Here is an 11077-nt window from a genome sequence, read left to right on the forward strand (position 1 = left end):
CGAAAAAAAAAAAGAGAATCCCGGGGGGGGGGGGGGAGGTACCTCTCCCAAACACATTCATAGTCTTCCAGATAAGCATGCACAATTATAACTAAAGCATGTACATGCCTTTTAATCTGTTGTTAGGCTTGATATTCTTTTTATTACCATGTTTTTTAGGTTCAACACTGACTTCTATCCAGAATCCAACAGGTATGATGCTGTTATGTCAAGGTCTGAATTCTAGTGGAAAGAATAATGGAGTCATGCTTATATGAGAGGGGGGAGTTTGTATCATGTAGAAAATTAATCCAGGGCAAGATTTAAGGCTTCTGGTAGCAACTGAGTTGTGTCTAAACCTCCAGTACAAGGTAATGCTACGGCAAAACAAAAACCACTCGAATTCTTGAGTTTTCATACAGCGATATACCGTAATTGTGAGTGAATCCTTCCCCTATACATCCACTCCACTGGGGAAAAGAATTACATATATTTTAACAAAATATATGTATACCCCACCTTTCCTTTTGGCTCAAGTTTTAAGGCTTCTTCCAATTCAAGGAGGCTTCCTCCAAATTAAATGGCTCTTCCATTGGAGGAAGAGCCACTTAAATTGGGGGAGCACTACTTGGAGGATTGTGAGATTCACCCCAATGGGTACAAATCGTATTCATTTTGCCCTGACCTGGATAGCCCAGGCTAGAGTGATCTTGTCAGATTTCGGAAGCTAAGCAGGGTCAGCCTTGGCTAGTATTTGGAAGGGCGGCCTCCCAGGAATACCAGGGTTGTGACACAGAGGCAGGCAATGGCAAACCACCTCTGAAAAGTCTCTTGCCTTAAAAACAAGTCTAGCTCACCACCAGGTGGTACATAATGCTAAAGGAGCTAGAACGTTTGGCTGCCAGACGATCTTAGGATCTCTTGGTTATTCTACACACAATGCCATATGATAATTAATTAATTAATGTTGTATTCATTCTACCTTTGTCTTTGGTGAAACCATTGCTGGATGGTGACCATACTTTCAAAGAAATAAAAAGAGGTGCTTTGTGGAAATTTTGGGATCAAAGAAGTTGAATATAAGGATCCAGCAGAAAAGCTCACAGAAGGAGTTGATGAAGGGGATCTTTCCCCACCTCCTCCAAGCCATCTGCTGTTTCCTGAAACTCCTCTCTGAGGACTGGGAGAGCCTCAGAAGCAAAAATTCTCTAAATGGTTGTAGGAATGGTAAGAGTCTAGAGGTGGGGATGTGTTGATATGAATTCCTTCTTGAAAAGAGCATCTTAAAAGAATCATGGGTTTTCCATCAATGAGGAGAAAGAAGGGAGGACAGCAGTCAGAAATGATTTCATGCAGATATACTTTATTCAGGGAACAATCCTGAGCAGGTCTACTCAGAAGTAAGTCCTGTTTGATTCAATGGTGCTTACCCATTGAAATATGTTATTAGGATTGCAGCCTCCTTCACCAAAATGGCTCTCTTGTAAAAAAATAGCTGCAATAAATCTAATCAAGGTGCTTTCTCCTGATTTTAGGATCCTTGATGTATCCATATGGGACATCTCAAGGTGACAGAATGAACGAAAAGTCAGATGATGGATCTTCTGCAGAGATCACCATTTCAGCTCCTTTCACCTTTTATGGCAAGCCATACCGCTCTCTCTATGTATGTAATTTCTGGCCAGAATGAACCCCCTCCTTTCATGTTCCTTTCCCAAATCTTGATCTGTATATAGCCTTTGAAAGAGGCAAGATGGGTTGTCATTTAGTTGGGTGGGATGACTAGGTTTTAACCAGGGCTTTTTTTGTAGAAAAAGCCCAGCAGGAACTCATTAGCATAATAGGCCACACCCAACAGCAGAAACTCTTTAGCATATTAGGCCACACCCTGACTGCACCACTCATTAGCATATTAGGCCACACACCCATGTTACCAAAAGTGTGGTCATCCAGCCACGCCCACCTTTTGCTTCTTATTCTGTTGACCTTGTTTGTGGTCAAAACCAGGGCTTTTTTTGTAGCAGGAACTCCTTTGCATGTTAGGCCACACACCCCTAATGTAGCCAATCCTAATGCATTTCTGCTGTTGGGTGTGGCCTACTTTGCTAATGAGTTCCTGCTGGGCGTGGCCAACTCGGGAGCCAGCCGGAACGCTGTTCCTGCCCAAAAATAGCCCTGGTTTTAACCACGTGTTGATTTTCTGTTCCAAAAAGGCCACAACTTGCTTTATGAGTATGTTATAATCTCTATTCTTTTTTTTAGAAAAAATGTTATACAAAAAATGCAAATACAAGGTACCATCAAACAATTTAATAAAAGGAGAGTACATTTTTATAATTTTTTCTTGAGACCAAGGCCTCATGACTCCTTTTCTCAGTCTTACATATTCGAAAATTGTAACCTTTTTTCCCACCCACCCACCCTGTGAATGAAGTCAAAGGGAACCATAGTAGGTTGCCTTCACAGCCTTGGGAAATGCCAGAAGATTTTGAGGGCAGGGCCTGGGGAGGGTGGAATTGTGGGGGGAGGGGGAATGGTTAAGACCATAGAGTCAAGGGGAAATTCCGAGAACATCATTATGGAAGCCATTTGCCCACCATTTTTTCTTCCCACTCCTCAATTTCTTGAGGGTGGGGGGTTACCCACCATGGAGGGTGAAAAAGGCAAGCATAACTGCAGTAGAAGTAACGGTGGGACACTCAGCCATTTGTCCTCAGTCCAAATGAATAAAGTCAGGAAGCCAAGTCACACCTTCACTGCAAACGTTTTTTGGTTTTGTGACCACTTGACCGTCCCTCAAAGACTCCCAGCTTTGTACCTCATTCACACTTGAAAGGATTGTATTTTTTCCAATTTTTGATGACGTTTATGTAAATTTTGACTTGTTGATATTGTTCATATGTTTGATTTATTTGTATATTGATTGTTGACATAAATAAAAAAGAAAATTTTAAATGAAGGGGGGGGGAAAGACTCCCAGCGAGCTATCACTGAGTGAGATGCTGGCAGTGTTTTTGTTAGGAATCCCAACTGCTCCATCATAAAGAGAACTATCCTTGGCGAGGTCATCTCAAAAATGAAAGTTGCTGATAAACCAGCTTAAGTCTGTAGCGGAGATGGACTGGGATGTTAAAACAACCCTGGAACAAACTCACCTAGTTGGCTCCTGTGTAACTGACATTAGTTTAGGGGATCCCTTAGCCCAGTAGGCTTCTAGCTTCCATCAGGCCACTGGCCCGTGCCCAGGAACATTTCCAGGTGTTAAAGGGCCAGTCCACCCCTGAGGTGAGACCCTACAGAATACTGTTTTTTTCTCCCTTGTTCCACATTTCCAGGACCTTACTAAACCAAATCCTAAAATTCCTCTGCCTACTGTTATATAAACCAGGATTGTTCAGCTCATTTTCTAACTATTTCATATCCTGGCCAAGGCAGGTTCTTGTTGGAACTACGTTTATGTGGCCCCAGTAGCTTTTCCAACCTCCAGGTAGAGTTGCCAAATCCGTCTTCGCTGGGAGCGAGGGGCTCCCGGCCGGCGTCGGGTGTATGTGTGTGTGTGCTCGTAACCCGGAAGTGACGTAGGCACGCTGGGCACGCTGGGGGCGGGGCCACGGCCATACAAGGGAAAACCATAGAGTTTTCCCTTGTATGGCCGTGACCCCGCCCCCAGCGTGCCCGGCGTGCCTACGTCACTTGCTAGTGACGCGCACGCTGGGGGCGGGGTTCCCCCAGGGCCTGATTCCGCCGCGTCGGAAATCGGGGCTTCAAAACGGGATTCCCTGCCCCCCGCCCACATTTGGCAGCCCTACCTCCAGGTGGTGGCTGGAGATCTCCTGGGATTACAACTCATCTCTAAGAAAGAGAGATTAGTTCACCTGGAGAAAATGGCCTCTTCGGGAGGTGGACTCTCTATGGCATTATATTCTATTGAAATCCCTCCCCAAGCCCCGCCCTCCTCAGGTTCCATCCCCAGAGTCTCCAGGTATTTCCCAACACAGAGCTGGCAATGCTGGGGCCCAAGGCAGAGGCTGTAATACATGTGTGGTTTGTTGTTTACAGCCATAGAGGATAGGGTGCGTTTGACCGCTTCACTCTCATATGCTTGCCTTCTTTGATGACACCTCTTCCTTGTGTAGCTGATTTGTAACTCTTCTAGTGAACTATTTACCTGTCACTAACACCATTTGCTTTTCCCTCTGACCCCTTTCCTGCAGGTAAACAACAATGGTGTGGTCTCATTTGGAGTGAGAGTCTCACAGTTCACACCCAACCCTTTCCCACTAGATGGTGGGTCACCCTTTGTGGCTCCATATTGGGCAGATGTTAACAATGTGAAAGGTGGGGATGTTTTCTGGAGGCAATCTCAGGATCCCAGCTTGCTTAGGCAGTGCACCGAAGACATCAATCGGTACTTTCCTGGGGTCCCGTTCACGGCTGTCTGGGCCTTCGTTGCTACCTGGGACCGAGTGGCCTATTATGGGTCTACTTCAAGCAAGGTAGTCCTCTTCTTGATTGGTATCCTGTGGTATGCTATATATGTTCTCCCAGATGTATGGCAGCTATTGACCTATAAGCAGCTCCCTTGAGAAGGCTGAAATGACCCAATCGCCTGGGTAGATGTTCAGATTCTAGGTCTTTCTTATGGAAATGGTACACCAGAGATGGTACTGATTCCATGGGACCAAATGCACATGGCCACTCTTGCTTGCATTGCTGAACTTTTAAATGTTCCCTAAGGCTAATATGACCCTGACCTGGATGGCCCAGACCTGGGTTGCCAATCCCCAGTTGGGGGCAGGGGACCCCTGGTTTGGAGGCCCTCCCCCCACTTCAGGGTGATCAGAAAGTGGGTGGGGGGGATGTCCACTGGGTGCTCCATTATACCCTATGGAGACCAGTCCCCATAGGGTATAATGGAGAATCAATCCATGGGTATCTGGGGCTTGGGGGCTGTTTTTGAGGTAGAGGCGCCAAATCTTCAGCATAGCGTCTGGTGCCTCTCTTCAACCCCCCCCCCCCCGTTTCGAAGGGTCCAATTCTATGAGCCCCAAAAGAAGGTGTCCCCATCCTTCATTATTTCCAATGGAGGGAAGGCATTTAAAAGGAATGCTGTCCTTTTAAATGTGATGGCCAGAACTCCCTTTGGAGTTCAATCAGGCTTCTTCCCTCCCCTCTCCCAGAGTGATGTCACATCCTTGCTCCTGGCTCCACCCCCAAAGTCTCCATGCTCCACCCCCAAAGTCCCCAGATATTTCCTGAGTCAGACCTGGAAAACCTAGCCCAGGCTAGCCTTTAAGCTAATCAGGGTCAATCCTGGTTAATACTTGGATGGGAGAACTCCAGGGAACTCCATGGTTACTCTGCAGAGGCAGGCAATGGCAAACCACCTCTGATCACTTTGAAAATTCTACGGGTTTGCCATGAGCCAATTGTGGTTTGACGGCACATTCCACCACCAAGCCTCGTGGGAAGCTCTTATGGATGTAGCTCCTCTATAGCCAGGAAAACATTTATAGGGCACCTGCAGAATCTCTAGTACACTCAGGGGTTTTTTTTGTAGAAAAAGCCCAGCAGGAACTCATTAGCATAATAGGCCACACCCAACAGCAGAAACATATTAGCATATTAGGCCACACCCCTGACAGTGCAGCTCATTCACATATTAGGCCACACCCCACATGTTACCAGAAGTGTGGTCATCCAACCACACCCTCCTTTTGCTTCTTATTCTGTTTACTTTGTAGTCAGAACCCAGGGCTTTTTTGGTAGCAGGAACTTCTTTGCATGTTAGGCCACACACCCCTAATGTAGCCAATCCTAATGACTTTCTGCTGTTAGGTGTGGCCTATTATGAGTTCCTGCTGGGCGTGGCCAACTCAGGAGCCAGCCGGAACTCCGTTCCTGTGCGTTCCTGCCCAAAATTAGCCCTGAGTTTTGTTTGATATTTGTTTGATATCCACCTTTTGGTGCCTAAAACACTAACATACAATTTAAACCGAAGCTCCTTCCATCCCCTCCAGCAACACACCATTACTTTGGACAAACAGGAGCACAGCTCCAGGATGTTTCCATATGTTATTAACCAGAGCTTCTCCTCGTGGAGATTGCTTAAAATAAAAGATATTATCTCTGTCATAAATAACCCCGATGTTACCAGTCTGGAGAATGTTTGGGTAAGAGCAACCAGCCTTTTGCCTAGATGAGAATTTGATGGACTCTCATGGGCCCAAAGGTATGCCCCTCCTGGTTCTCTGAACCTGCTAAAAGCCTACTCACAGAGGGGTAAGCTTAACCCTTGCTCTTGTAGCTAGTTTAGCTGCTAGGTAGTTGAGACAGTTTAGACTTAGGTAGACTCATTTCTTTTATACCCTTTCATTCAGTGAGATCACAATAAATCCATTTTAAAAAAACCTTCAGTCTGTTTCCCTTTGCTTAAATTCACAGTGTCCATATGCCAGGAGGGTGTAACAAAGCCAATGATCTCTATCAAAGATTGGTAGAGGGCAAAAAATTGTGTTTTTATTACAGTCCTAAGGAGAACAGACCCATAAAGAAGGCTTGTGAGTCTTTGTTGTTTGGTGTAGTGGTAGGAGCGCGGACTCTAATCTGGGAGAACTGGGTTTGATTCCCCACTCCTTCACATGCAGCTGCTGGTGTGACCTTGGGTCAGTTACAAGTTCTTTCAGAGCTGTTCTCTCACAAGCAGTTTCTCGAAAGAGCTCTCTCAGCCCCACCTACCAATCTCCTCCTCCTCCTGCTCTTCCTCTTCTTCTTGTCGTGTTCCAGAACTGAACCCTGGCATTGAAAACACATCCCAGAGAGAATCTTCTCTCAAATTAAGCTTTGTTTTTCAGTCTGCGTTGCTCTTTGTCACAGGAGGGCTGTCCTGGGTTTGTAGATCCTGGCCTGGACCCAGTGGAAAGGATCTCCAGCAGCAGTGCTGGTTCCAGGTTTGGGGAGGGCAGGCAGAGAGGTCTTGTTGCCCTCTTCCCCTCCTCTGCCCATCACCAGACCCCCACTCGTGACCTCCTTCCCTCTCACCCACCCTCATACTTCCCACCTGCTTGTGTGTCCTTCCCCTGCCTGCTTATAAAACCTCCCACCATCAATGCCCACACAGCCCCCTGCACAGCCCACAACCTGTTCAGCAGCAGTGGGCCCTCCCAGAAGCTCTGGGCCCTGGCAGATGCCCCTTCTCTGAGTATGCTGGCACCAGCCCTGATCAGCAGAATGGGACTTTCTCAGCTCCCTCATCTTGCTGCACCTCAAAGGGCTCCATGAAATGTGGCTCCTGGGGAGAATCCTCTGTGCAGCAAAATGGAAATCAGACATTTGTCCAAGCTTAGAAGAATGGGAAAATAAACTTGCTGATTATGCAGGATTGGTGAAATTAACAACCTATTTGAGAAGCAGGTCAATTTCAAAATTTGAGGACAGAAGGAGTGTTTATTATGCAAGCAGGAGACCCATATAGAATGAGAAATAGTTTTTAAAAATGTGTATAAATGTATTACTATGCATACAGATTTGAACAAAAAATGTTATTGTTTATCTTATATGTGAGACATATAATAGACTTTCATTTAAGCTTGGGTATATTAAACGTTATAGCTAGTATGTGGAAACAATGAAATACATAATATCAGGGCTCTTTTAAAAAAAAGAAGTGCTGAAACTCTCAAGAGGGAAATGAAGTTTTCAATCTGTATACTGAACACTCATGAACTTTTAAACATTTTTAAAAGAATTTTGTTAAAGAGGTTCCAGAACCTCATGTGATCCTTCCCTACCTTGTATCATGCCAAAGACTGCTAAGAACCTAAAAAGAGTCCTGCTGGATCATCTTGTCCAGCGTACTGTGTCATACAATAACCAGATAGTTGTCCTGGAGGGCCAAAACAGGGCATAGAAGCCTTGATGTTGCCTCCTGGCACTGGTATTCAGAGGTTTACTGCTTCTATATATAGAGGTTCCCTTTAGCCATCATGGCTAGTAGCTACTGAGGAACCTTTCCTTCATGAATCTGTCTAATCCCTTTTGGAAGCCATCTATGCTCTTGGCCACTACATCTTCTGGCAGTGATTTCCATATTTATTTATTTATTTTATTTATCCTTCGGCTTGATATACCGCCCTAACCCCCGTAGGGGTCTCTGGGCGGTTTACAGTTCTTGGGTGCTAATCACCTATATCGACCCTAACTACGGCCACACATTGGTACAAGGGGGGGGGAATTCCCTACCAACACCCTGGTGAAAGCATTCCTCGGCTCGGCTTCTTCTGGCTGCACGATGTCCGGTGCTCAGGCAGACGGGGGGTGTGTGTAAGGAACGCCGGCGACGTCGTCCTCAGCCCGACCATGTCCTTTTCGGATCCGCGCGCCTCCGGATGACGTCACTCAGCCTCCGTCGATGGCAGCCGCCTTGTTCTTTCACTGCTGGCCACCAGGGATCAGCCAGGCTCTGCTCGCCGCCGCTTGCCGCCTCTCAGCGTTGCGCCGCCTCCTCCAATCGCCACCGCCGTTGCTCCGCTGCCGCCGCTGTTCTCACCATCGCTATCGCCGCCATTGCTGCCAGTGCCACTGCTTCTCCACACACCTCCGTAGACGGAGGAGGGTGCCCTCCACCCTACTAAGGGTGGGTACCCATTTATCTACTCGCCAATAGATAGTTACTTGGCTTTCGAACTGCTGGGTGGTTAGTAGCTCCTTGGGTAAAGAAGCATTTCCTTCTTTCAGTCCTGACTGTTGATGAATTAACGGATAAAATGTGACTCTTGTTCTTTTGTAAGCTACATAAGAGCCATCTCTCTATTCCCTTCTTGCTCTAGGTCAACACCTTCCAGGCTGTCTTGACCACCAACAGGCGAATCTCCTTCATCATGTTGAATTACGGTAGCATCCAGTGGACCACGGGGACAGCAAGTGGTGGGCGTGATACCACAGGCCTTGGTGGAACCCCAGCACAGGTAGTTCTTCTGGGTACTAGGAAAGTTGGGAAGCAAGGACAAACAGTAACTAAATCATGCCTTCCTTCAGAGAAATATGGGTAGCTATAGGCCACTTCACCCTAAGAACCAGAGGGTGACGCATGATCCTGTTCTATTGCTGAAGCCAAGTTCTTCACTGCCATGGCAGGACAAACAATGTGTAAGCTTCCTCCTCAGGATTACAGAGAGAAGATTTTGCAATGTACATAGACTGCTGTGCAGCACAAACAGCTCCAGCCAGAGGAGTTCCTATCCCATTGGAATGGATAATAACATGAGTTTCCCCTTTCGTTTCTACCCACAGGCTGGATTTGACAGTGGAGACAAAAGAAATTACTACGCCATCCCTTCTTCCCGAACCCCTGATATCATCAATATTGGGAAGACCACCAATGTGGGGATGCCAGGGCGCTGGGTGTTCCAAGTGGATAAATCTGTAGTTTCGGCCTCCACGGAGAGGGTCGAGTGTCCGCTGTGAGTACATGGAACATCAAGCCGGCTCTTCCCACTGATCCAGGGGTTTCCAAATCAGATAAGATTGGGCTAGCCAGGTCAGAGCCCTCTTTTGCTCTTCTGAAGTATCCAATGAGGCAGAGGAAAGCCAGGATTGACTCTTTGCTTGAAGAAGAGATGCTTTAGGGGAAAAGCGAGTGGGGGCACCATGAAAGACAATGGTGGGTGCGATGGCACCCTCGAGCATCACAAGCAATTCATGTGCCCACTGAATTTCAGAGCCATAATCTCCTGGGCCAAAACCTTCCGTGTGGCCGGGGCCAGAGAGAACAGAATGAGGGACAGCAGAAGATTCATTTTGAAGTCCACCAAACCACCTTGTGCGGAGCAAAGGAGGTCCTGTGGTTGTGTCCCCACCACCACCAGAATGTGCCTGTGTTCCAGGCTCTGCCCCCCAGAGCAAAACTGCAAGCCGGGAATCTGCATGCAGTGGATCTCATTTGGTGCTAACCCGGTTTAGGTGCAAGTACCTTGGTTCTTCTGGTCCATGGCTCTCACATACTTGAGTCTACCATAAGAATGCAGAGGTCTGCCTGTAACACCAAGCTTTTTTCTAGTTGCCTGTGGTGGAACAGATGTATACGCAACGCAGCAACAAAGCAGGGATGTTTTTGGAAACAAGAGAGTGTTTGCTTAAATTGCCAGCATATAATAAAAATCATAGGTCTGAGTTTTTGGGAGGTATTATTGCCCAAGGGAGTGAAGATGCAATCTCCGTTCAAGTGGAAAACATGGCTATTTCCTTTCTTTAGGTGAGATCTTCAGAAACTCAGAGGACGTCCTCTTCATCCATCTGCTTCCAACCAGGGTGTACTCAAGCGGCTCCTGTGGTGATGCTTCTGCTGCCTGTAGTGAAAACATTCAAGATCCACAGTGGATTGTATTGTCATAATAAACTATTGTGCTTCCATTCTTGCTTGTCCTTATCCATTAGCTGGGCCATAGAAACTGAGCATACTTTCCAATAAAACAACATGCACATGATTGTTAGTGAGCCAGTGGAGGTTAATTTATATAAGGCATCTGACACTGATGTTCTTCCAGACTGATTGATGGGAATCGGACAACCTCAGACTCGGAAAGCAATGAACAGAATACTGGGCAGATGGATGATCATTGGGATTTTCAGCCTCTTTCTGCTCAGGGTTCCTGATACTCACATGGAATCCTGTAGGCATGCACAGGTCTGTAGATTGAGAGGTGTGGGTTGGGAATGAAACTTTTCTGCATTCCAGTGCAAATGTACAAGAAGATCATACTATAAAGATGGGAGGGGGGGATGTCTCATCAACACATTATTCCCTCTATCCTGCTCAGTCTCTGCTCTGCCACCCACCCAGCCACAGATCACATTTCATTAGTGGAGAATCATCATTATGAAATTCAGCGTTATGGGGAGGGGAGGCAGTAGTTTAGATTTAGCTCGACCTTGTAGGAGCCAAGTCTCAGCACTCACCACCATGAACCTTCTACCAAATCAGACCATTGGTCTATCAAGGTCAGTAATGATTATACAGACTGACAGCAGCTCTCTCTGGGGACTCAGGTAGAGGTCTTTCCACTTCACCTATTTCTACCTTACCCTCACCACACCTACT

The 11077-nt window shown here is 46.6% G+C and overlaps 1 protein-coding gene across 1 annotated transcript in view; it reads left to right on the plus strand.

Moving 5' to 3' along the window:
* The window catches only part of LOC107109592 (IgGFc-binding protein-like), a 17981-nt gene extending 7636 nt beyond the window's left edge, over window positions 1-10345 (plus strand). The window contains exons 4-9 of the mRNA XM_015410257.1: window positions 160-192; window positions 1515-1645; window positions 4194-4475; window positions 8808-8945; window positions 9271-9440; window positions 10232-10345. Of these exons, the coding sequence (XP_015265743.1) occupies window positions 160-192; window positions 1515-1645; window positions 4194-4475; window positions 8808-8945; window positions 9271-9440; window positions 10232-10235 (758 nt within the window). The 3' untranslated portion in view covers window positions 10236-10345. The remainder of the gene's footprint in view (window positions 1-159; window positions 193-1514; window positions 1646-4193; window positions 4476-8807; window positions 8946-9270; window positions 9441-10231) is intronic.
* Window positions 10346-11077: the final 732 nt, after the last annotated feature.

Source organism: Gekko japonicus, unplaced genomic scaffold (assembly GCF_001447785.1).
Source record: "Gekko japonicus isolate JY-2015 unplaced genomic scaffold, Gekko_japonicus_V1.1 scaffold1267, whole genome shotgun sequence".
Lineage (NCBI taxonomy): Eukaryota > Metazoa > Chordata > Lepidosauria > Squamata > Gekkonidae > Gekko > Gekko japonicus.